The sequence below is a fragment of the Falco biarmicus genome, chromosome 3 (genome assembly GCF_023638135.1).
Source record: "Falco biarmicus isolate bFalBia1 chromosome 3, bFalBia1.pri, whole genome shotgun sequence".
In the NCBI taxonomy this organism is placed as follows: domain Eukaryota; kingdom Metazoa; phylum Chordata; class Aves; order Falconiformes; family Falconidae; genus Falco; species Falco biarmicus.
The window spans coordinates 33,716,055-33,743,963 of NC_079290.1; the positions used below are offsets into that span (position 1 = coordinate 33,716,055).

General features: G+C 39.6%; 1 protein-coding gene across 2 annotated transcripts in view; it reads left to right on the forward strand.

Moving 5' to 3' along the window:
* The first annotated feature begins 7,502 nt into the window (after window positions 1-7,502).
* The window catches only part of MMP16 (matrix metallopeptidase 16), a 194,117-nt gene continuing 173,710 nt past the window's right edge, over window positions 7,503-27,909 (forward strand). Inside the window, exon 1 of one of the 2 annotated variants that reach the window (XM_056330637.1) lies at window positions 7,503-7,967. In XM_056330637.1, the coding sequence (XP_056186612.1) occupies window positions 7,836-7,967 (132 nt within the window). In that variant the 5' untranslated portion in view covers window positions 7,503-7,835. The remainder of the gene's footprint in view (window positions 7,968-27,909) is intronic. The other variant, XM_056330638.1, reaches the window with a different exon arrangement.

Here is a 27,909-nt window from a genome sequence, read left to right on the forward strand (position 1 = left end):
GCACTAGAAATATAATTAAATTAAATTATTTGTGTAGCTCTACACACATCTACAATAAAATCTTATATACAGACAGGTTTGAAGTGTACCTCTTTACATGAGGTTATTGCCACCAGAAATGCTACAGTAATATTTTGGCAGACCATCAGATTCCAAGACATTTCCTCCTCTTCCCACAATCACATCTACACCAGCATCTTCACCGTTTTTCACATATTTTCTGCAAATTTTTAAAACTGCTGTTGCTAAAGTCATGTCTGTCACTGGAATAGCAAAGAACAGCTAAAACGGCCATGAAATTTGATTGATGAAAAAAGTTAACAGGGTAAAATATGGTTTAAGCTTTAAAATCACGCCTTATTTTCTCCTTCCAGAATGAATAAATTAAACCCCACCTATAAGAGTAAGAGAGAGTACATATTGCTCTAACTGAGAAGTAAACTGTGTTAAAAACAGAGGAACTGAACATTGTTTAGTCAGAGGCCTGGGCAGAGGAAAACTGAGTCAGGTCCAAACTTACATTCCCCAAAGATAGGTCTAATTATCTAAGGTGCAAATAGATCCTCTAAGTGAGCAATGCATTTTCACATAGCGTAGCCCTGGTAAACATGTTTGCCCAACTATTCCATAAAATTAATTTTCTGAATCTTTCCATCCCTTCACCTTCCCATCTTTTTTTCACTTTGGGATAAGTAGGTTTACAAAAAAACCTCCACACTTCAGTATTCCCACACTTTAAAAGCTGCATTTCTACAATTTTAAAATGTTGCTTATTAGACCATCAGCATTCAAGTTAAAAACTTGAAATTCACCTGGAACCTTAATACTAGTCTCACGAGAATGTGCATTATTTTATAGTCCTCTTTAACCTGGCCACTGTTTCCCCAATGACAACATATTAACCAATTATAGCAAAAGGATGCTAAGGTAGCAGTTGTCAATAAAAGGGGAAAACAAACAGGTTGTAGTTAGAGAAGTACAGGCAGAGAGAAACGGAACCCTCTGTGTGTGATTTTTCCTCTTTCACTTGAATAACTGTTTCTGTCGAATGGGTGTCTGTCACATTGGGTGTATCTGTACTGCAGAATGGACTAATATATAGCTTAACCTTGAGTGAACTCTCCTGTTTCTTGCAGTCTGGCCTCTTCAGATACATTTTCAAGTGTGTCCTTTTAAAACACATTTTCTGTTGTTAAACCTGCTCTCTCTTTACAAGCAGCATGCAGTTTTTCTTCTCTAAACTCTTCTCACAGATCTTCTTGATCCAAAATCTCATACATGAATGGCATAAACTAAAATGATCTTAAGGAGTCCTACATGTCCAATGCTTTCGAGGGGAGTAATTCCAGTCACTGGGCTACCAAAGCAGCAGAACTGCTTTTTAGAACCTAAACTTTAAAACATGCAAAAGCAAGTAAGTAAAGAAATTACACTGTGTTGATAAAGATATTCTTGAATGTATATAAAAAGTATAATATTTTTTCTTGAGTCTGCAGAACAACAGCTCTAAGAAATGCAGTGATTTCATTAATGACACTGGTAATTAACTTGGAAACTCACCAATGATATTTAAATGTTAACATTCCTATCTGCTTTACTGCTACTCATTTTGCCAGATGCATCCAATCCCTCTATGAAATTCCACAGTCTTAAGTTTACTTTCCAAGTGCCAAATGCAACACTATTTCTCACAAACTACAGTCGCCAAGATTTATCTTTCTCCAGGTAACACTTCCAACATTCATTTGTGCTGTAAACACACAGGGGAAAAAAAAAAAAAAAAAGAAAAAAGAAAAGAAAAAGTACTTAAATAGTGTGTTGAAAGCTAAAAATAGACAATATAAAATTAATTTCTGTGGACAATGAAATAAATTACACAGGTTGCTAGTACAGTTAATTTGGGGAGATTAATTAACAGAGTAATTTAAAAAAGGTCTATTTTAACCATGTTGATGTGGAATTTCCAGCCACATTAGAGCAACACAAAACAAAACCTGCGATAATTACCTTCCATTTAAGATTCAACTTGATATGGAGTTATGGAGGCCTTTGTGTTTACGTTATAGAAGACACCCAGCATTTTCAAGCTGTTTTTGCCATCCTCCTCACATCTGTCAGACTTACCTGTCACTGCTCTGCATTATTTATTTTTATGTAATGTGTTCTTCTCTTAGCTTTTAACAATATAAATCTTATACACAGGGCACCTTGTAAAAATGATGGAAATAATATTCAAAACAAATTGTTAAGATCTTACAACAATCACTACACTGACAATCTGACACTACTGTAAAATTGGTGAATAATCACCAGCACAGCGCAAAAGACAGCTGGACCACTTGTAAACCTTTGACTGCAAAGAACCCTTTAGTCTGAGATATATATTGGGAAATTGCTGACGGACTTGGCACTTGAATGGGTCTTCTTACTCTGCAGACTGACCCAAAAATCAGAAAGCACGGAAAGCATGCATCAGGAGTGGGAGAGAAAACAGCAGCATGAAAATTGTCATAAAGTAGAGAAAATAAAGTTTGATGTGAACAGTTACACACAGTAAATAAGTAAGGACTTGGCTGCTTTAGTGCATTTTTTTGGATCTGTTCTTCACTAACCCAGTAGCAAGTCATACTCTTAGAAATATTCTTGTGAAAATGTTACTATTAAAATACAGAAACTTTAAATTATTATTGTGTACTTCTTGACGTTTTTTCCCCAAGAGCCATTTCTCTCTCACCCTGTATCTTCTTTCTCTCTAAAATGTATTTCTTTCAGTCTTCACCTACAGAGTTGTATTTCCTATACCTATTTTTCTTGGCCATTTCTCCTGCCTTCAAGAGATTAGGAGGTACCTGCTCTACTTGCTGAAATGGGCACTGTCACCACAAAGACCAAAATAACTGAAGGCCTGACAAATGCCTCACAGAAGAGATTTTACCCTCAAAATAGCTCCCTGAGACAGAGAAGTCATATTGCAGACTGGAAAATGATGCTTGAGTTATATTAACTTGATTCGTAACTCCCTGAACAAGCATCAGAGTAACGTAACCTGCATTGCCTCTGCTTTATGCAGACAGTTGGATCCGATGATTTATAGAAGTCTCATTGAACCTAAATTATTCTGTGACATTATGACTCAATGAATTAGAAATTCAATTTATAACTTTGTATTTTTTAAATTTTTTACACTTTCAGACTTTCTTTCTCTATGACTTCACTGACTCTGGGAAAAATTACAGCCAAACATAAACCAAAATATCCTGAAATATTACTGACTTTATGACTTCCTAAGTGTTAGGAATTTTCCTCGTGATCCTACAACAATTTTATGTGAGGTTTTACAGTGTCATTTACCTTTATCTTTACTTAGGGTCTTCATAAAGCCTTTGGTGGAGCTGCAAGACAACAGAGTAAAGTGCACTGGCAGTATCAGTTCTACTTTCTGACTGGATAGCCTTATGCCTACAGTAAACTTTGCAATATAAAGAACCATAGATACCTGAACACAGGCAAATATGAGTGTGATCCTGGCAGGAATACAGAGTCAATGCAATATTCCCTCCTACACAGTTAAACTTATTTGTTGCCTTCATGTCCTGCAGGACCTTTCAAATAGTCAAACAGAATTCATATGGACACATCTATGAAAGTCTCATTCCATGAGTAAAAGGCCAGCTGAGTAGAACATCTTTTCCAAACCAGAACCAATTATCAATGTGAGACAATACAAATGCGTGAGATGTGGTATCTATCATCAGTCTTTGCAGTTTAATATACCTTGTAATGAAGCTCTTTAAAGTTCCAGCTGGTACTATCAGCAGCTAAGCAACACAAAATGCAGAAAGGAAAACATGTAATATTTTGGTTTTTTTCAGTTACTGTATGAATTTATACTCAGAATTTATATAAAGTGAAAGATTTTTGCCCTGTGTTCAAATCTGGACACAGGAATGTGTAACGATGTCTTCATCTGTTTCTGGTCATCATCCATTGTAAACCTGTGACTATAGTCATCCATAAAATAGATTTTCTACAGAGTCTAAGAAACTCAGATAGTAAATGGGCTGGCTGGGAGCACAGGACACAGATCTCTTCCTGCCTTTCAAAAAGGCTAAAAGTTTTAAAACTAAATGGAAATCTCAGTTTTCCAGTTTTACTTCCCTACAAACCTGTTCAATGCTTATTAACTACTGCTGGTAACTGCCACAGGCAAGAACAGAAAAATCATATTGGTATTTGATAAAAGATAAAAATCTGCAAGACACTGATAAAGTATATGACTTGAATCATTCAAGCACTTCAACAAATAGCTCCCATTTCTTTCCAATTGCATTTTTCTGCTTCCTTCCTTCCTTTCTTGTTTACTTACCCTTTCATCTTTGTTGCTTTTTTCTGTCTTTTCTTTAATCTCTCTCATAATTCCATACACACATATCTACAAACAGCCCTCTGTATGGAGTTTTAAATTAATTTCTATTCCTTTTTACCTTCTTACATGTCCCGTGAGACTCTGACCCTACTACTCCTACATGTTCCTGCCCACAGCTTACTTATAAATATTCAAAGCCCTATCCCATCATTGCCAGCATTTCTTCTCTCACACAAGCATTCCTGACTGATATTTTTCACTTCAAAGACCTCTGTCCTTCACATGCCTTGTCTCTTCCCTTGGCACTCATACTCACACGCTGTTACTCTGTTTCCTTACTAATCTTTCTTTACTTTTGTGTTCTCCCACTCTGTTGCTCAAACACTTAGGTGCTTTTGTTCTCCACCATTCTATTCATGCCACTGCTTTTCTTCTTTCTTCTAATGAATACAGTGTAAAGGAAGGAGGTAACTGTATTTATGGCCCCATGCTTTTCACAATAGATAGCCACAGCAGTCCTGACAGGCAAGATGAATGAAATTCCAGTTACAGCAACATCTATTTCCATTTCCGCGTATTACGCTAATGGCAGACTCTACAAAATACACCATCACAAATAGGGCCAGTGCTTGCTGAAGGCACAAATAAGGAGGTCCTTTAGGAGAAGAGGAAAAAACAGAAGGGACAGTATGAAGTCAGTGAGTTACTGTTTCTTTTACACCAGTAACAGTGACTAATTCTTAGAGTAATAAGAGAAAATAAGCTACTGATACACTATAAGCAAAAAAGTCTATTAGATCTTACTACACAATCCACTGCCCTAGGAATGGAGAGACGACAGCTATAATGTTCTTGCCTGTCAAACCTCTGTACAGAAGAGATTCCACACTCCCACTAGTTACCTTGTTCCAAATGCGACTAACACCACATTTAATAAAGTTTTGTCTAACATTTTCCATATAAAGAGACCATTTACCCTCAGTCTTCTCAGACTAAATAGTGTTCTTTCAACTTCTACACGCCTTGCTTTCTACATGTCTTAAAATTCTGTTATTTTCCTCTGGACTGTCCTTAGTTTCAAACCAAACACAGTTGACTTCATCAATCCCTAGCAGAAAAATAATTTGTCCTGTCAGATGTACTGCACATCTATTAATACACTCCACAGTGAGGCTGTCTTTTTCTTTAATGGTAGCATGTTGCTGACTCATATTTACTTTATAGTCCATTACAGCCCCCAGATTCTTTTCTGAAGTGCTGCTGTTTTACCAGTATCCTTTTGATTTTACTTTTTCTTCCCAAATGTAATTTGCATTTGTCAGTATTAAGTTTCCTCCTGATGGTTCCAAGACATTTCTTTAATTTGTTAAGATCATTTTGACTTCCGATATTGGCCGCCAACATGCCAACAGGTCCTTCTAGCTTGCTGCCAGCTCTGTATTTCATGATTTCATTATTCACATCACTGACAATCTGAAGAACAGAAAATGCCTTTAAGATCTAGCAGTTAACATGAAAAAAGTATATCACGTAAGAAATTCTGCTTCACCATTCCCTTTGGTTAGGCAGAATACAACGTTTTCAGAGACAACTGTCTCACTCTTAACATAACAAATGATGGAGAAACATCCACGTTCCTACATCCTGCTACTAGGTGGTGTCAAAATTTTACACATCTAATCTTCACATGTTTTATTTCTGGACATTGACCTCAACTGAGTAGGATTTCATCTGTCAGGTTATGTCTTTTACATCCAGGTTGCTCCATATCACGATCAAGTATCTTTACATACTTTTTTTTTGGTAACCAAACAAGTAAAAATAAGGTAAATTTTCAAATCTTGGAATTGTTAAATTGCTTGTTTTCAGTAAGGTTGCTTCCTCCAGCCCTTCCCCCCCCCCCCCCCCCCCCCCAAGATGCATTATTGCAATAGGAAATCACCACAGGAGTAGTTTATCTGCCATAACCAGGAGGCATTTTGAACATCACAACATCCAGCATAAAGTTAGGCTATGCTATAGGTCTTTCACGCACCATATGACCATATATTTGGACACATTAAAATAGATTTTCAGTCAACCCAGACTTTGTCCGGCTTGTTTCCGTCACTGGTAACTACACCATCACCAACTCCCTTTCCGTGAACTTCGTCAGCAGCGACGCCCGACGTTCTCCCGAGCCGCCGAAGGGCCAGATGGCCCCGGGGCACCCCGACCCTCGTGCCATGGTCCTCCCTCGCCCGGGGCTGCGTTCGGGCACACCGCCCCCCCCGCCCCAGCCACCCTCCAGCCCCTTTGATCTGCCGCTACGCGCCGCGCCGCCGCCCGCCCCGGTGCGTGCCGGGGTAGGCCGCACGGCAGCGCGGCTGGGCTGCCTCGGCTAAACCGGGCGGCACCGGGGTCGGGACGAGCTGCGCGTCCCCGGCCCCTCGGTGGCGGCAGGGGGCGGCCGAGGCTGAGGGACCCCCGCCCCGCCGGCGCCCGCCCGCCGCTCGCACAGGCCGCGCCAGGCGGGCATTCCACGGGCGCTTAACGGGAGCAGCGCGCGCACGCTCCGCGCCCCACGGAGCGGACCGGGAATCCCGGCGCGGGCGGTGCCCCCGGGCACACGCGGTGCCCCAGCCGCGCTCGCGGCCCGCAGGGCCAGTGGGCGCGTTCCCGCCGCGCCGCGCCGGGCCGGGCCCTTCCCCGCCCGCAGGCGAGGCCCGTCCTCCCGCCGGGCCGGGCGCTCGCGCGGCTGCCTCGGCACGCGCGCGTGAGGGAAGGCCGCGCGCTCCTCCCCAGCGGCCGCCCACCGACGGCCGCTCCCGGCGGCAGAGCCGGCTGCCGGGCGGGCGCGGCCGTACGGCGGCGGGGCGGCCTGGTGCGCCCGTCGTCTTTAAGACGCCTGCGGGGCGGGGCTGTGTAGGTTTCGGCTGAACATTCTGGAGTGGAGGGGAGCGGCGGGGGGCGAGGCGAGGCGGGGTGCCGCCCCGAGCCGCGCCGCCCGAGCGGAGCCGCGCCGAGCCGAGCCGAGCTGTGCCGAGCCGAGTTGCGCCGCGCCGCCGGGCGGCCAGGCCAGCCTTCCCCGGGAGGAGGCGGAGGCGAAGGCGAAGGGGGAGGAGGCAGGGGAGGGGGAGGAGGAGGGAGAGGAGGGAGGACACGGGGAGGCGGTTGCTGCTGCTGGGCAGAGTCGTCGTGCAGGAGCTGCGGCTGCACTCGGACGCCACATTCCCTCCTTACGGGACTGGGGGTGAGGATGTGCGAGAGCTGATCCTGCCGCCGCCGCCTGTGCTGAGAAGTGTCTGCTCCTCCTGCTCCTCCTCCTCCTCCTCCTCCTCCTCCCCTGCTGTGGGTGAACCTGCGCTACGGGCTCTTCACCGACACGGGGGAGGGGGGTTCGTTTGTTTGTGTATTTGTTTAAGGCAGAGAGAGAGAGAGAGAGAGAAAAAAAGCGAGAGATCTTCCGTCCACTGAAGCACAGTTCACTATGATCGTACTCGCATTCAGCACTGGAAGCCGGTTGGATTTCGTGTCTCAGTCCAGGGTATTTTTCTTGCAAACCTTCCTTTGGATTTTATGTGCTACAGTGTGCAAAGCGGAGCAGTATTTCAATGTGGAGGTAAGATCAGCCGTATGCGTGTGCGAGCCTGTGTGCTTCCCCCCTCTCCCTTTCCCCCTTTCCTTTTTATTTTTATATCCCTTGGATCAAATCAAATAGCCAGCCAGCCATGTCTTCCAGCAGCCAGGGCATACGTCTGTGTGGGCTTTCTTTCCAGCAGCCGGTAGCTAGCTCCCCTCCCTGAATTACCCCGCCTGATGGATGCGTTTCAGCCGGAGATCCCGTTATCCGCGGCAGCACAAAGCGCGATGCCGCGCTGGAGCGCAGCCCGTGCCGCCCCGGGAGACGGGAAACCCTCACCCCGGGCACACGGGAGACCTGGGGCGTTGCGTGTACCCGCAGCTCAGGGAAGGCTCTGGGAATGGCTTAGCCTTAAGATACCGCGCTACTGCTGAGTTTCCCCAGCCTGTGGTGTGGGGGTTTTCCTTTTTTTTTTCCTAAGAATGAATGAAAGAGGGTTATGGGGACAGAAGGAAACAGACAAGGGATTTTGGCACTTTCGTTGTGGTACAGTATTTTACAAAATAGGATCGTTTCCCCGTTTATATGTAACAAAAAGTGTTGCCACTAGAAATCGTGGAACAAACGACATGAAGGTGCGACTACAGCACAAAAGTTAGAGGGTGTGGAGGACCAGGAAAACAGGATTTTTTCCAAATGAGAAAGAAGAGTAAAATGTGTGGATACTTAGATAGGGCAAGCCCTGAGAGTTTATAGTGTCAGTGAGAATTCAGTGGACATCCATTTCCATTCACTCTTCTGTACACTTTCAATTTTCCTGTTTGGGGTTTTTACATAGTGCTTTTTATTAAGTGACATTCCTTTACCGACTTTATCATCTTTGTGTATGTTCTTTCCTCCTTTTTCTCCTTCCTGTCACTTCATTAGTTCTGCTGTGAGCAGTTTTTCTTAATGTTTCAATGTGATGGGTGCATTTCCCTCTTCCTTTCCATGTCAATTAAAGCTCTTAATCTTTTTTGTTATGTGTCTCCCTAATTTATATGTGCTCTTTAAAATTCTAATACATAGTTCTGTTTTTCTGTTAGATCCCTGTGCTCCCTCACTTTCTGTCCTGCCAGCCCCCCTCTAAACTTTCTGCTGCACCCATACACCACTCTCACTCATTTCTGTTTCTAGTTTATTTCGTGTCCTGGGTTCCCACAATTCTTTCACTCAGAGAAATGGAGTCTTGTCTTTTCCTCTGTCTTGCACATATGCACACTTGCTTGTTTTATGTGAGCTCTTGTTCGCACTCAGCGACGCTAATTTTTGCTACTGTCTCTGGCAAGATTGCTCCTGCAGATGCTCTTCCGTTCCTAGACTGTCTCCCTTTTTGTCTGAAGTTCTTACCAGTACTCCTTCTCCCTCTGCCTCATGCAAGATCGCCTTGTGTAAGAAATCACTTTTTCTTTCCCCATGTCTGCTTTTCATTCTAGTCCTTCCCTCTCTACAGGCAGTTTCCCTTGCCACATGCAGTTGTCCTCTCAGTTTAAGAACACACACCCATACCTTCTGTCTTTGACTTGTGCCTCTCCAGAAACTTGTATTTTTACTCCATCGTTAAGATCTCTCCTGATTATAAATCTTAGTCTTTTTTTTGCTGTCATCTTTACTGTAGTCACTCTTGTTCATTCCTTATCACAAGTGTACATCTGTGCTTCTGTTTGTAAGCTCTTCGGGGTGCAGGACTTGTGTCTTTTTACGTGTTCATGTGGTGTGTAACATGCTCGAGTCTGGAGTACAATTGTGAGACTTTAGCTATATAAATATTAAGGTCGCTAATTTCAGAGCACATATTGAAGTTTTATCCTTCTTTTGCTCGTGTCCTCAGCTGCCTTCTTTTCTGATGAGCAGGGGAAGGCAGCGTGGAAGAGAGGAAGTTGCTCTCTGTATCCTCTCCAGGCTTCACAGGCTGGCCCCCTGCAGGGTATAGGGAAGAAATTCCAGCGACAGAACTTTCTCCTCCCACAGTAGTCTGCTTCGCTGGCATCTGGCTCTGCTGGAGAGATGGGCGGCAGATGGAGCTAGTGTGGGAGGAGAAAAAGATTGGTTTAGTCAAGTGGAATATGAACAGGAGGCCAACTCCAGTCAGAAAGAGGTTTTATGAGGAAAGACGGGAAACACTTTCATTTTTGCCACCTCTTCCATATGGAAAACAGCACATTTTGAGGGCAAAGGCAATATTGAGAGCAAGAAACACTGTTGGGTGGAATGAAGTGTGTGACATGTGTGTGTTGAGGGAACATATTTCTTCCTTTTGAATTGTGCTATCTCCTGTTCTTCCTCCCAGCTCTTCTGAAACAAAGTGTGTTGTCATAATGCCAGTGCTACCACTCTCTTTTCATTTTAAGTCTCTGCACCACATATTTCCGGGAGCCAGACAGTCTTCCAGGGAATTACTCTAGGATTTAAAACTTGTCCTAATATGGGGCTTTTCCCGAGGCCACTGACTTTGGCTACTATCAGTGACATGGTCCTGGGCTAAATGCACCTGAGATTTGCCCCAGAACAGCCATTGTCATGTTCACATTGTTTGGATAACCCTGAAAATTCAGCTTTCTTATTTGGAACAGCAAAGGCTAAAAGCATGGAAAATTTGAGGCAAAGGACTTGGCAACAGCATGTATGTATTCTGCTGTACAATCCTCTGTGTCACCACAAGTGCATAAAACAGTTGTACTTAATAGTAAATTCTGAAAATATGACAACTATTTCTTATGACAGTAAGAATAAATATTCAAAGTAGTGTTCAGGAAAGAAGTGGTATACATATAGCTGAATAAAAGGTCACCAAAGAAATGCTTAAGATAGCTAGAAAGCAGATTTCCATCCCCTCCACACCCCACCTCCTCTTCTTTCTTGTCTCCAAATAAAGTACATTTAATACCTGTTAAACATCATAAAACGCAGACATCATTTATTTCCTTTTTTGTTTTGTCTCATTTAATCCACATTCCTGATTGATAAGCAAAGTTGTGTTGTAGTGTTGGATTTTTTTGGTTGATTTGTTTCTGTGTGGGTTTGTTAGGCTGTGAGCCAGGGCAATTCTTAGAAGGTATTACGGGAGCTCAAATAATGTTATCTTTTAAAAGAAAAAGACTAAGCTGAAGTTTAGAAGCTTGTGTGAACATTATTGTTGCTTATAATTTGGTTGTCCCTCTGTAAAATTTCTTTTAACTAAATATCTACATGGATGAAATCCTCTGGCTTCCAATGATAGCTGAGTTGTCAATTCTGAAATGTATTCGTGTATGTAGTATTTAATGTAATACCCATAGTTGAGTAGGATTCAAGTCATGGAGTACGGGACTCTGGAGGGGCACCCTTGCACTCTGAGTCAGTGAGAGCTTTGTGGTAAAGCTGCATGAGAGGTGGTTGTAAACTGGTAGTTTAATCATGAAGAAGTTTAAGATTCACATAGTCTTATGTGTAGGAATATCTTAGTATTAATTTTCGAAGTTCACTGATTACCAGTGGCATTTTGGTGTGACTTTGTTTCTGACATCATGAGAAAAACTAAGGACTGCACTGTTAGCTCCCTGTTCTCAGCGCTGAACTATTGCTCCAAAATGATAACTTCAATGAGTAAGTGGAGTAATGGAAGAGTATGTCCATCAGTGTAGTTTTTCTATTTTCAACTGTTTCTGTACTCTAGCAGAGGAAGGTATGGATCAGTGAGATAGTGAATGGAATAAAAGTTACTGAAAGGGTGTTTTAAATGTAAAACTGAAACACACAGAAGATAATCCCCGCCCTGCCCCACACTGGGTTCCTCACTAAAGTACTAATAGCTTGTGTTGCTCAAAGATAACTCCTCTGCATGTTATTGGGAGTGTCTATAGATGGTTTTTCACAAGTATCATCCATATAGGCTATATATATATATGTCTCAATGTTTTCCTAAAACCAATAATAATACTATTCTGTTTGAACTGGTATTATCCTGTGAGTTTATCTTCTAATCTTACTCATTAGTTCATGTATATTTCTAAATAATAAGTATGTGTATATTTAATTTACTATTCAATAGTCAATATTAAAGAAACTGAAAAACAATGTCACCTTTTTGTTAAGGGAAATACAGTTATTGAAACAAGAATACCTTGGTCAGAAGACAGGATCTGCATGAATCTAGAATGAGATTAATCTCCGAATCCTAGTACTATGTATGCTTAGTCAGCTGAGTATCTGCATAAATCCTGCTGAGCAAAGAAGTGTTTTTAGAATTGCACCTAGTTTCATTGACTGTATGTGTCATGTGGGAAACACTAGAGAGAAAGCATGCTTCATCATCTCTTTCCTCAAGCTGGCAGTTACGCTCTATTTCCTTTTTACAAATATATAGGCTTGAATCCCTAGGGGACATCTTAAAATTACTCTTACTTTAGTATGAGCAGCTCTTTAAAACAATACAGCCGTTTCTCTCTTCCCATTTTCAGAGGTGGGACAGTTAAATTGCATATTGTGGAACAAAATATAGTGGAATCCAAGCTTCTGAAGAATACCAGGAGTTTCCTTCATGGTAATAACTAGTTGAGAACCCTGCCGTTCTGATTGTTAATAAACTTTACAATTAGCCTTCTGCTCCTGCTGAGTGGTAATGCATGACCATAAGCTTTGGGTCTTCTAAGCTTAAAACCAGACCAGTTTAATTCTTCAGCTGGTAATTGAAAAGGTATAAACATTTGGGAGGGGAAAAATTCCTCCAATATCAGGTTTACACACTTTTCAGCTAGTAGGATTGCTTGCCAGGTTTGTAAGCACAATACAATATTTTTATAACTTTTAAAATGCAAGCCCAAAACTATGGGGAAGCAATTAAGATGCTTTTGGTATAACTAGTGCTATGTGTCCTAAAAGGAATTTACAGGATCTTCTGCATTGTTTTGAGTTGCAGTCAGTATGCATGATTCTGTTACTTAAATTCTGAATCTTAGTCTTGCATAAAGTATGAACAAAATTAATTGGATTTTTGTTAGAACAAGAAGTTCAAACAATATATTAGAAGGATGGAGAGGAGTTATGGAATCAGGCGGAGGAGGTGGTTAGTGAGTGAAATATTAGTCAATAAAAAACGTAGATACAAAGTGGTATATTTGCTTATTGAGGAAATACCAATATTTAGAAAACCTCCTGTAAAGGCTTTTGATGAGCAGATATATCGAGACAAGGAAAATAATCGAAAAGTTATGTGTTTGATAGGCAACAGTACACTTTTCTGTAATAGAAGGCAAATACCTACTGTATAATGAACTGGGTTCTATTTGGTATGGAGAAATACATGTGGTGACTACTAGTTGGCAGAGTGCATTCTCTGCTGCAATTTGAACAATAATTCCCGTTTACAAGAATTCCAGTAGATCAATTTGCTACTGTAAAGTAAAAGAGATTATTTTGTGCTACTAATGTTGGAGAAACTTTATGGATTCTGTTGCCTGTATTTTGTTAAAAGACAAATAGAAAAGGTGGTCCCAGTTCTTATGAGTTCATAATTGACATAGCATGTTAGATCTTAGGTGCAAGACATATTTATTTATAACTGTAGTTCATCTTATTTTCCTGTTGCAATTTTTTTGCTGTTTAGTGTTTAAACATCACAGCTATTAGTGATTCCCAATTCTACAAAAGAAAAGAAATAAAATTGTTAAGAGGTTTATGTAATCACCTTATGTAGTGCAAGATAAACATATCAAAACATGTATTCCTAATGTTTTCTGACATGAGATCTTACTAAAATAAATACCAAAAACCCCTTAACAAGCCCAAACTTTCCCTCTCTCATTATTCAGATGGCATAATGTAAAACTCCTCCATAACCATTCACTGTTTTTTCAGAGTGGATATATTGTGTTCTTTAACTGGTTTAAGATTTATGCTGCTCTTTGTCAGTTTTATTTGAATCCATCTAAAAGGTCAGTGCTTGCTCTAGGCATCTCAACTCTGCTCATGCACTCGGCAAGACTGAGTTGCAAGACTTTATAAAGACAGAATGGGGTATTATATAGATTTTAAAACATTTCAAACTGCATCTCTTTTCAGTATTTTAAGGTCTGTCTCATCCTTCTACTTTACCAAAAGATCATTTTGTGGAGTTAAAACACTGGAGGACTTTGTGTTGATGTTTTTTGAAGGTCCTTTAAGTAACAATGTAACTTTTTAAAGATTTTATTCTATTTAACCTATTTAAATTGCATAATCCATCTCATCTCTCTGCTTTGGGTTCCAGTTTGTTGCCTAACCTGTTCACTATCCTCAAACTACACTGTTGACCATAATCTGAAGGAGCAGGTTGAGTCTGTTTAATTTGTTATCCGTGATATGTCAAATGGCAGATTTGGTTTAATTTTGTACAAGGAAGACCGGGATTAGTGCTGCAAACGTGATTTTAGTTGGCATTGAAATGGATTTGAAAAATGATTATGATTAGAGCTTTATTCTTTAAAGAGAGGTCATGCTATTTGGAACCTTTATTTATTGGTTGCCTGGCAACTGTTCATTCATGTTGCTGCTCATCATCATTCATTATAAGAATCTTTGCTGTACAGTAAGAGCAATTAAGTGGTAAAAGTTTATTTCTGTGATGAATTAAAATTGACAGAAATTACAGAAATAGTAAAAAAATATTTCTGTAGTTTTAGTTATTAACTGAAATTGTTGGTACAATGTTTTTCTACTTACGAACAAACAGCTGGTTTATACCAGCTGAAGAGTTATCTGCATTTCAGCTGTGATCATAATGTTCCTAGCATACCTTTTGAGGTATTACAGCACATAATTGAGTTAGGGGCTTGTTTAGGTGTTTTTTGTCATGCTTAAGATCTCCTGTTAATTTCAAGATCAAGGCTTCAGGGTATGAGAAAACTTTCAGTGCTTAGCATTAGGCAATCCAATCTCAAGTGCTGAGGCTTGAACCCAGGATTGCAAAAGAATTTTTAAATTCTGTAATTAAAATTGCTGCAACAAGGGATGTGCAGCTGAAGCAATGAGCCACAATAGCTCTGTAGAACACTGAAGTCACTTGATGCTTTTGCTCTGTAGAACAATAGCAGTTTTTATTACACTGTGAGAAAACATTCATAAAACATATTATTTGACAATTGTTTTGTGACTGTGTATGAAAAATGTTTTGCCTTCTTGTATTAATTCTTTATGAATCATATTGTGATTGACCCTTGTGTGGAATAACAGCGTGGAATGGAACAGTTGTGCTATTGAGGATTTGTAACATTGCGAGAAATGTTGGAACAATTTGCTTATGGCTGCATCTTAAAAGAACATCTGGCACTGTAGGGCCAGGGTGGGAGTAGATTTCTCTCTCTGCTGCTACCTCTTGGTAGTAGTGGCTTTGCCTCTATACTGGATGGCTCAGACCTTGGAGAAGGAATATCCCTCTAGAACAGATGCCCTCTGCTTTGAGCTTCTGGTTGTATTAGCTCACAAGTACTCTTCATACCATGCCGTGGTTATGGGGGTTGAAATTAATTCTGTAAGACAAATCTATATTTTCATCTGCTTTTCCCACTCACATGATGTGCCTGTAACACATGAAGATACTGTTATGCATGTTTCCCTTTTGTGAAACAACTGAACTGGTTTCACAGTTGCATAAATAATTTGAAAAGAAATGCTAACCTCAGAAAATCTGGTTTAAAAAAAAAATATTTTTTTTTTCCTCATGATCTTGTAAAAAACCTGGTTGTTTCATTTCCTTGGTCCTGTTAATTTTTGCTGACATGTAATCACATCTCCATTTACAAGTGTGAAATACAGGTTGGCAAGGGGGAGACTTAACTTTTCAGAAAATTACCAGCTGAAAGGCAGTTGGAAAATTACCAATTTTCTTTAAAACATAGATAGCGAAACAGAAAAACAAGCATCCCTTTCAATGGGAACAAAGATACTTAAATATATCAGTGGATATTTACAAAGTGTACCGAAGAGGAAATTGCTTCCTTTTTGTACTGCATCCGGGTCTGAAGGTGATGGTCCTGTCATATTTTTCTTTCTTACCTCAGATGTTGGTTGTATGATGCTCTTCTAGGAAATTGCTTTGACCCACTGTCTTTGCAGAGAAATTGACGATTGTATTTGGCTATATGTCATGGTTTACATGCTGTACAGAATAGTAATGATACATTTAATTGTAAGTAAAATAAATGATCTTGTTTCCACACAATAAAATCTAATATTATTACTAGAAGTAATAGTATTACATTGCTAACTGTACAGGATGATTTTGGTCTTGGGAAGTGAGGCTTTCCCCCTCCCCTCCTTACTTCTATGTGTTTTAAAAAGTAAAAAAACCAAATCCACAATCCAGGACTATTTTCCATTTTTAAAATTTTATTATTGATTATGAAGTGCTGGATTCTGATATCTCTGTCCTTCATTACTGGTACATGGAATGTCAGCTTTGGAAAGGTCTTTATTATCTCTTTCTCTGTTGCATGTATTTTTTAATACGTAGGGGAAAGGAGGCTGTGTGAGTAAGTGGCTGAGGCACTGTGCTGGGGGGCTGGAGGTCTGGGCTGTGTGTCCAGTTCCATCATGAGTCTTCGTATCTATCACACAACTTACCCATCTTTGTAACCTGTTTTGCACAAATGTGATTTGGACTAATTGAAGAGTATTTGCTGGCTTTTCCAGTGCATGTCAAGAACAATAGGAGTGATGTAAAAGAGCCAGGGGTATACCTTCACCATTCACTTGTCTCAGGACTGTTTCACTTTTTTCATGAAAAGTAGTAGAGGGATATCATAAAATATAAATACAGCATTTCAATTTGACAATTTGTGTGATCATTCAGATAGTGAATGTGTTCAAGACACAAGTACCAGAGCAGAAAAGGGGATAAACTTATCTATAACACTTCAAACCATGATGTTTTTTTAGTTTAGTATTTTTTTTAAATGTAACTAGCAAAACGTGGTAGAGAACATTGTCAGTAGGATTACGTGAAGGATGTCATTAGATGACTGAAGATAGAGAGTATCAAATTCTCTTTTAGAATGAAAGTTTGAATAGGATAATTTTTGTTACCCAAATATGAAAAAAAATACTCTGCTTCAAAATGTATTTAAATAAATATCAAAGTCTTTACAAATAAAACGGGCTTTGGATCAGATTGTAAATGTTACACAGTGCAAAATTTAGAACTGTTCTATTTTTGAATGATGCACTATTAAAAAATTGTTCCACAAACATTCATGTTGCCTTGTCATCACAGTACCTAAACTTCTCCTTTTTTGTTTGAATATTTGTGGATTTTTATGAAATACAATAAAAGATAGGCCTTTCACTGCCCCAGGTATTAATGTTTTTTATTAGACACCACTCATAGGCAGACATGCTGTTCACATAGCCCTGGATGTTAAAAACTTAATGGTGGCAGGATGAGGCACAGGGGAAATAAGAGATTTGCTATGCTGACATGTTAAGTATGATGAAGTAGAAACCGAACCTTATTCTTCAGGGTTCCTGTGCCATGAGTTCACCTTATGACCTTCCTTCCTTCTTTCCACTTCCCTCATTATGTAATTTTTCTTTTCCTTGCTTCTTTCTTTCTTCTCTCATTTTCATCCTTTTTTTTTTTCTTTCTTTCTTTTTTCATTATTTTCTTTCCCCTCAGCTTGTCTTCCTGCAGGCTATTATCTGCAGCCAAGGAAAATCATCAGTCATTACTGAACCGTAGAATCAAAGATCTTAGGGATGGGAAAGATGTATCAAGGGCCTGCTTCTCTGCCAGTGCAGGATTGCTAACAGCTGGATATTTGCTGGGGTTTTGTTAAGTCTGGTTTTAAAATCCATAGTGGTGGGACTTCCAAAACTGGTAGAAGTACAGTAGGGAAAACTACAGTGGAAGAATTCTTTTCAATAGACTTTTCCTTTGGCTACAGGCAACAGTTTGAAGTTGGCTCAGGTTAGGCAGTATAAAGTGATGTCTGTTCTGTAATCCAGGATCATGGGAGCTGTTTATGAGCATAGGTGGCATGCAGCGATTGGTAATTTGGTGTATTTCTTTGACTTCACAAATTGAAAAATACAGGAGGAGCAGAGAGAAACGAAGGGTTGGTTTAAATCTTCACTCCATTTAAAATTCTTAGTGCAGTTGAAACGGGATAATGCTGTCTGATTATGAAAGATATGTAGAAGCGTGTGGATTGCTGACACTGGCTCAGCGGGGCTTGACTAGTTCATGATGATTTCCTTGAAGTACTGTGCCTTGTGTTTATGTGTTACTACCTAGTGAATAAAATTGGATATTAGTAGGAGTGTTATGAATATCTAGATATTATGCTCTGTTAAAAAGTCTTATTTTGGAATTTCACACATCATTGTTGTGGTCAGAAACACAGCCTTAAGGATGTTCATGACATTGGCACATACAAGCTGTCATAACGTCCATGCTTTGCAAATTATCTAACACTTGGGAAACAAAGATCCCGATTGAATTTGTTTGCTGGTATACATCATGACGAGGTTTGTGCAGGATGATTTGCATGAGGTATGTTTTTTTGCAAGCGTGCAAGCTGCACATTTAGATTGAGAAAGCGATTCAGTCTGAGAGAATAGCACTTAAATTTAGGTGTTCAAATGTGCTGTACATGTTTCCTATATATTAATAACAGTCTCCTCCCTGAAGTCAATGAAACAGAGAGACTGATTCAGCCGACCAACCAGTTAATGTCTGTGTCAGTGAACTCAATCTTTTTCCTGGACTCTGCTGTTAGTATTGACTGGTGGTGGGGTTCAGTTGCTTATGTGTGGGCATTCTGTACCATGTAAGGTGTCGTTGGCTCAGATCCACACAAGGCTGGCAGAAATAGTACGGGACATAAGAAAGTTTCATCTTTTTAGGCCAGCAACAGGAAGGCAGGATGTGTCCCCCAAGTCATCTCAGATGACACTAGAGACTTCTGTTTAGGTAACTAAATCCTATTCTCAATTTCAAGTGATGGTGGAGGGTGTTGAGACACCTATGTCTATGAGGCTGCCCTGGTAGGCACTGGCAATCAGATGTCATCATTTGGGGTTGAATCCCTTCCCTCTGCACTGGTGGGATTCATTATGCTTGTCTGGGTACCTGGTGCTGTTTAAGCCCTGTGGACTATGTTGCTTGGCCTCTAGATAATGTGAAAAGCATGGGCCTCCTAAAGGTCCAATGATGTATCTGCCAACCCCTGGATGACATAATAATCTCAGATCACACCAAATACCTGTACTTCTGACAAAACCAAGAGCAGAACTCTCATTTTTATGGTAGTACAATTTTTACCCTGTCACTCTGGTGCCCTGCACATTATTAAATACGTTTATCCCTTAGTGCAAAAGGTTAACACTTTCTTTACATCTCATGTATTTTAAATATTTAGTTAGGGATATAAAGAACACAGCATTTCTCCACTGGCAACAAGGCAGTTTTGCTTTCAACCATAATGAGACCAGGTCTGGGCCTGTTTAAATCTGTGTGAAACAAACTACTTAACTTGAAACAAGTACTTACGGCACATTTGATAAACTTGGTGCTTCTGACTGTTATTTGATGCCTTCCTATAAATTATTTTAAAGGCTGCCTTTCCTTCCTAAACAGGCAAACCTCTAAACAGCTATTTGTTGCCCTTGAGGGGAGATAACAGAATGTTAAGCATTTTTATAAAAAGTAAGTAATTAGGAAATATATTTGAGGAGACTAAGCTCTTTAAATGTCTGTTGTCTGATAGACAGTCCCCAAGAAGATAAAAATGAAAATGACATTTTAATAATTTCTTTGGGTAAGAGCCCTAGGCCCTCAAGAATAATTAGCTATGTTTTCAAGTACTTTTGTTATATAAAGTAAAATGTGGATTAATTCCACAAAAAATTTACACTTCTGTGTTAATACCAAAATCTGTAATTCATCATAGGCAGATATGTAATTTGATTCATTTATTTACACTACTTGCTTTAGGTCTTCAAAACTGTGAAATTAACTGGGTCAGAATAAGAGTGTTATTGGCCAGTTTATATATTTGCTTATTTATTTATAAGTCCAAATTTTGAAATACCTGAGCATACGAGCTGATGTACTATTTAAATGAGCTTTCTGCTAGCATGTAGTTACAGAGAGACTAGATCTGTTGATTTTTAGGTCGGCATTTGGGAAGGAAGAGTGATATATCTGCAGTCTTTTATTCCAGAAGAGCTTCCTTTGTAATATTTAGCTCCACTCTATTGTTTTGCACTGACAGGCTCATTTAGAGAAAAAACAGTATTTTAGTTCCTTTGTGAATAATCCCATCATTTTTCCCGGCTGCCAAGAGAACTCACTCTTTGTCCCAGCAGCCAGATAAAGATAGAGTCATTGTTCTTCATAGATTAATTGCTTAGATGCCTTTTCCACTGAGATAGTAGAGAATTTTTTTCTACATGCAAGATCTAAGGACGTGATGTCAATTTAATTTGGACCAAAAGATTTGAATTCTATAGAAATACGTTCTTTCTTTAGCTTTGCTCAAAATAAAGATTCTGTTTCATTAAAAGGGTTTTTTAATGTCTTGATGAATATTCTCTTCCTTCTCGAAATTTTCAGCAGCAGAGGAAATATTTTTAAGGTGAAGCTAAGCTTTAAAGATGTTGGAACAATACATTCTGTGATGTTTTGTAAAAGTTACAGGTGACTAAGGACGGGAGAGCCTAAAGCAACTGTAGCTTTTCTCATGTTCCAACTCTAATACAACAGAGAAATTAATCATGCTTGTTAACTTTAACATGATAGCTAGAAAAGGACAGATTGGGACTTTTAATTTTAAATGTCCTACAGTGTAAGGGCTTTGTAAGTGTTAACTTGTTTTTAGAAATAAAATAGCTACATGTGGAGTTGAAAATTGTGTAATGGTGTTCAGTAAATTATCTAATAAAAAACTAATATATTTTTTATTTGGAACAAAGAATTCACAGAATTGTTGAAAGAAGTCAACACCCTTCAGATTTATATAGAAATGGAGAATATAAATAAGCTTCTTGCTCCATGCTTTTTGTTTTTTGGAGCTGATACACTACCTATGTTTCAGTTATAAGAAGAAACTATTCAGACGTAGGAAGAAGAAGAGAATCCACCCAAATCTGGTCTATTTTCTTTTACATAACTGTTATTTTTTCTACTTACATACCTATTATTCTAATAAGAGATCTGTGCCTAGTGGTCTTGATTGGAAAAAAATGATGAGATTCTAACTTCATGGAATTGGCCAGGTTGTGCCATTCATTTTATTGGGTCCAAGATTTTTCCTCAAGCTGTTTGGAAAGCACTTAATTGCCAAACATTTTAACTGAGTAAATTAAGAGTCTATCTTAAATACATAAGATAAATATTGGTGTGGAAATCCATAGGCTTAACTGGTACATTAGGGATAAAATTAGTACAAAAAGAAGTGGAGATATACTATCTATGCATAAACTGAATCTTGTAGTTAGAAGAAAGTTTAAAATTGTTAGAGGAGTAGTATTCTTGAACCACTTTCCAGAGGGAATGCGAGAGGGGTGATGTAGGGGAGAAAAAGTTAAGTCGTTCTGAGATGGGATCTAACTATTTAATGAAAGGGCTTACATTGTGTAACTTTTGTCATCAGCAGTAATGGATAGGATTCCTTATTTGTCCTATATCCTCACTCTAATAGTAATTTTCCTCACTGAGTGAGGCTGATGGCTCTGCTCACAGCCGTTGACTGAACATTTATTCTTCCGCATTTGTCTTATCTTAAGAACGCTATAGCTATTGTATTAGACTGAAAGTGTGGACTATATTGCATCAAGTGAGTTCTCCGCCTCATTGCTTTTTGTCACTTAATTCAGACAACATGTGTGAAGGTCTCTTTTGCACAGTAACTTTTAACTTTTACAAACTTACCGAATATTTAAGATTAAACCTATATAACACTGGCCATGGTGCTCACTTCATAGCTCTTTTCAGTTTTGATTGTCTTCAAAATCGTATTTGCTCAATTTTTGCTGCTGTTAAAACTTCCACTTCAAAAAGTAAAAATTTCTTTAATAGGAGAAGGAAAAAAAAAAGCACAGATTTTACTGCTTTTAAGCTAAGTTTGTCATTTCATAGCCTTAACTTGGTGTTTTGTGGCATCTGTGAGAGACATACAGAATTGTAGTGACATAAGACCAGTGTCCTAGAGGTTGAAGATTAGACCTCCAAAAGCAGTATATTAAAATACCAGTATCAGTAGCATCATGTACTTTTAGTCATAAACTAACAACTATTTGTTAACTAAGGAGGATAATTTAGGTATTTATATTTAAATAATGTAAATGAAGCAGTGTGCCCAGGTGGCGAAGGCGGCCAGTAGCATCCTAGCTTGTATCCAAAGCAGTGTGGCCACCAGGACTAGGGCAGTGACCATCCCCCTGTACTCAGCACTGGTGAGGCCGCACCTCAAATGCTGTGTTCAGGTTTGGGCCCATCGCTTCAGGAGGGACGTTGAGATGCTGGAGCATGTCCAGAGAAGGGCAACGGAGCTGGTGAAGGGTCTGGAGCACAGGTCTTGTGAGGAGCGGCTGAGGGAACTGGGGGTGTTTAGTCTGGAGAAGAGGAGGAGGCTCAGGGGGGACCTTATTGCTCTCTACAACTACCTGAAAGGAGCTTGTAGGCAGGTGGGGGTAGGTCTCTTCTCCCAGATAACAAGCAATAGAACAAGAAGAAATGGACTCAAGTTATGCCATGGGAGGTTTATATTGGATATTAGGAAGATCTCCTCCACTGAAAGTGTGTTCAAGCACTGGAACAGGCTGCCCAGGGAGGTGGTGGAATCACCATCCCTGGAGGTGTTTAAAAAACGCATAGGTGTGGTGCTTGGTGACATGGATTAGTGGTGAACTTGACAGTCCTGGGTTAACAGTTGAACTTGATGATCTCAAAGGTCTTTTCCAACCTAAATGATTTTATGATTCTATGAATTTTAGACGAGTGTTTAGGTAATATAATTTCCTCCCTCCTCCTATATAATCAGATATTTTTCTTCTTATATTTTTATTTTGTTAGTTTAATTAAGACACATGAAATTTAAAAAACCAGACTGCTTAGTAGCTGACTGCTTAGATAGTATTTTAATGAGAAAAATGCCAGTGATTGATACATAGTAAATGGATATTGATTGGAGGGGGGACAGCATGATACGATAGACAGTTGACTGCCTTACAATATGAATTTAAACTTAAGAAATCCCATAGTGATTGACTTTGTGCTGGAGTCAGGAGTTGAAAATCAGGGGATGGGCTTTGGAAGAACTGGCAATAGCGATTCTGCTTGTTCAAAAATGCAAATAGGGATTTCAATGTTATTTTAATCATATATATCTATAATGGGGGGTATTTTAATTTGGAAAACACGTTTCTTTCATACAATTCAGAAAACATGACTTGGGTAGATAGCAGACAGCAAGTCATGAATTTCAGAGTAAGAGCTAATCAGAAAGGTACCATTGTATGTCAGATAAATGCAGAGGATGGTGTGGCTGTCCATTTTTAAAAAACAGTGGAGGTAATAATTTCAGGCATTACTCTTTGCTTGTATTAATAAGTTTAGATTCAGCTTTTGAGGTGTAGTCCCACAAAGGGTCTGTCTAAAGATAGTAGAATGGATTTAACTCAAGTGCAGCTCAGATGCAAAACCCTAATCACATTAATGTTGGAGACAAAAAAGCATTTGAAATGCAGTCCCAGGTGACCGTAAACCCCTTGTCTTATAGAAGATGAAGCAAAGTCTGTGCAAGAAGGTATCCCTTGAGTTTACTGTGAATTTCCAGTTATGTTACATGGGTTTATGCTGAATGAACAATGAAGATTTTTGAAAGAGATCTGACTGTGTTTATATATAAAAAAAGTAATAAAACTGGTTGTGCACATTTTCTTGAGAGCTGTATGTAAAAGTGCTGATACAGTTTAAATGTATGCATTACAGATCTAACTGGTGTAAGTCTTCAGTATCTTTAATTATGTTGTGAAATTTCCAGCACAGATGGTAAACTGAAAAGGTTTGGATAAACTTTCATAACATGTGGAACTTCTGTCTCTTTCAGCTGCTGATTTGCTTGACGCAAGATACCAAGCTAATGGCAAGTTAACTTGCAGGAGTTAAGTTTGAAGATAACATATCATGTTTCAAAAAGTATAAAACTCAGTATCAGAGTAACTCTGTCTATATTGGTAAGCTAAGCAATGCCAGAGAAGTCTTCAAGCAGGGAAGACATCTGTCTATGCGATTAAGTTGTTTCAGGCATGATTTCAGCATGGATCAACTAGTACTCTTACTGACTCTTACTTAGCCTCCTGAAGGATTTGAATTTGAAATTGCCTCTGTGTGTTTAACAGTATGGAGGTGATCTGTTGTGTCACTAATTTTTTCATGCTGGAGGATGGTCTCAGGCACATTTATTAATTTAGACATGACCAGTCTTTTCTGTGAGTGTTCCTATACGAAGTGATCCTGATTTGTCCCGGTTGCTGAGTCAAGCTGTTCAGATGATATGTGAAGGGGAAAGGTCCAGAACATCTATGTCCTTGCTACCATTTGTTGCAGTTTCTGTCAAAAAATTGTGATGACAGACAGTGTTGGAAGACTCATTGTTCTGTTGTTTCTTTGGTTTTACACATCAGTATTTTCTTTGGGCTTGCATCATCTAGGCAGCCCAAACAAAGATTAGCCCTAGACAGTTCTATGGTAGAAAGAGAATTTAATCAGATTTAAAGACTTGAGGATCAGGGCTTTATTTAGTATTATTCTGCAGTAGGATGGTAGCAGTGTATTGTGCCAGGGATCAGGCAGGTTTTATGTATGATGTAGCCTTCAAAAACCTGATATAATTTTATTGCCATTTGTTCCATATATTTGATTGAGTGTCAACACTTTGTATGCCCTGTATTGTATGCCTTTTGAATCTGGTTTCTTATGAATGTGATTTTCTTCATTGTAAGTTTGACTTACATTGACTGACCATAGATAAGGCAGACATACTTTTACCCATCATCTCTAGAATGGTTAGTGGCAGGGTGAGTTACCCAACGCTGTACCAAAGCCGGTCAAACCTGAGCTGGAGGAAGCAGTACCCAAGTCTCCAGGTGAGAGAACAGAGTCAGCTGAAGCAGATGTGTTAAGTGTTACCCCTGGTAACGACCTACACAGCTGGCTGTCATGAAGTGCTTCCCTGCAGTTTATATGTTTACAGTTCCATGTTACAAGCTTCTATGAAGGTTGCAGATTGTAGATGGTGCAAATGTTACAGTGTTGTTCCACAGTCAGGTCCATTTCCCCAGGATGTCCCACAGTGGATGAAATTTTGCTAGAAAACGTGTTCCCTTTGGTGAGAACTCCAAAGATCCCTTTGTAGGATGTGGACAGTTTTATGTTGGTGTTTATCTGGGATGTGATCAGTGCTTGCAGTCTCCTGTGCTGAAGGTAAGATAAGTCAAAAGAGCTTTCCAGGACTCCTTCACTGTTTGGTACTTCCTGGGACAGTCAAGGAAGAGTGCCACTAAAAATTTTTTTGAACCGTATTTTTGGGAAGTGAGCTGGGATGATTAGCTTGTGTTATGTACTAGCAGCCCTCCAACCTCCTGTAGTAGCAATGATCTAGCATTACTAGCCTTCAAGACCACATTCATAGTAGTACTTAGATGGGAAAAAATGAACTGCATTTCTCTTCATAAAGCTTAACCTGTTACGTAGAAGAGGACTTTAGCCTTGATCTGGGAAAGCATGCTATTGAGAACTGTGTTTGGGGAAGCTAGAGTGTTCAGTGTCTTGAAAAGGAGAAAGCCCAGAGTGTCTTTTTGTCATTGATATTATTAGCCTTCTCTGATACCTTGTGAAACACTGTCTTCATTATAAACTGTGTAAACAAAATCAAGCTAGCAATACCGATTGTGCTTATTACTCCTACGCAAGTCAGATGTTTTCTTTTGATCTGACACCCTCCATTCTCGTTTTGTAAGCCAATTCTTAATTTGTATGAGCAGCTTTTTTAATGTCTGACCTTGTAGGTGAAACTGCTGTGTGATGCAGCATTAACTGATTGAGAATTGAGATAAATAGAATGTTCATTGTGTCACATTTATCATCTATCATATTAGCAAGACATACAGTAAATTTTGCCATGCATGGTTTTTTAATGAGTTTTGAGTTACTGTGGCTGGTCTATGCAGCATATAGTTTTAAAGGTTTGTAAACGAGGCCATAGCAAGCATTTCCAATTTCTGCCCTAAAAGTGAAGTCAGTTATTGGATTGCAATTCTTCAGATCCTCCCTTGTTCTTTATGTAAATGTAGTTATGACCATATAACATATGGTGCTTCCTTTCCCCATTTTAACTTCACTTCTTTATTCTAAGTAGAAGAAAGGATATTGAAAGTACACCACCGACAATGAAATTCTGATAGTGAAATTGTGTCCTGACTGAAATTAATGGGAGTTTGACCTGTCTGTGGTTGTGGTTTCACCTGGAGCACTTCTTTTACAAAGCGTTCGGTTCAAGTGCAAGGGGACTGTGTCTGAAGCTATGGAGTCGCTTGTCAGCATCTAGAATGTTTCATGTTGCATTCGCTCTGTACTTTTCACTCGTGTGATTAGCTCTTGCTAACGTCAGTGCTATTGGTTGAACACAGCAGACTGTGGGATAACTGTAGTTCAGGGGAGTATTGCTTGCAGGATGATAATGTGGCTGATAATTTTCCAGAAATGTTTCCTGTGTGCTTGGCAAAATAGCTTCAAGTCATTAAGACTTCTTTCAATTTTATTTGAAAATGTCAAAATACAACAAAATGTCAAGTGAGACAATGCAGATATTTAAACTGGGTGGGTGGGTGGGTGGGGGTGGGGGGGTGGGAATGGGGACAACAACTTAGCTAGGGATCCTTTGAATAAGGTGTCTGACAATTTTCAAGGTAGGGCCTCAGTTTAAACCACTTATAGAAAAAAGTGGTAAACAATTATCAATGTTTAACTTACATATCTACTTGGTACATACAGGTAACAGATGACTAGAAATATTTTTCTTATGTTTCATCATGGTGTAAAATGAGGACATAATTTCTGCATCAACTTGAAATTATTTTCTCTCAAAATTAGTCTGAATGATCACCAATGGAACAAGATGTAAATGTTGCTACTTTGACCTAACCTCTTAGCTTGAACTCCATAACATACTAGGACAAATTACTTCCACTTCCCTTCCATGTGGAGGAGGGGAGTGTGAGATATATTGTACCACTGCTATTCCATTGGCATTAGCGGTGTTACTCCTTTGGCCAAGGACTGAGTGGAGTGTTTGTTTTAAAATAAATGAGATGGTCATATGTCACTGTAGTGACACATAGATCTGCGATACTGTTTGTGATATGCAAGGTGTATCTGTCCTACAGTACAGGGTGAAACACAATATCCTGAAGCTACTATTGACTCTACTTGCTAAGCCTGCTAGGTAAAGATACTTGGTTGAGCTCCCAATTGCAGTCATACTATGCTACACCTGACCCCAAAATTCCGATGTCCGAAGCCAGAAAATTAGCATGAGTATGAGTAGATCCAGACCTGTATCACTTTATTCTTTTTGGTTAGAGACCTAGGGGAGTCCCTTACTAACTTTGAAGTCCATTTTACTGTATTTCATTTTCTTAGTCTGCCTAGCATTTTGTTAAGCAGTTGTCATGGCTTAACCCAAGTAGGCAGCTGAGCCCCATACAGCTGCTGGCCCACTTCCCCCGTAGTGGGATGGAGGAGAGAATTGGAAGGGTAAAAGTGAGAAAACTGGTGGGTTGAGATAAAGACAGTTTAATAGGTAAAGTAAAAGCTGTGCACACAATCAAAGCAAAATAAGGAGTTCATTCACTACTTCCTGTCAGCAGGCAATTCATCAGATGACTGAGTTCAGTCATCTCCAGGAAAGCAGGACTCCATCATGCA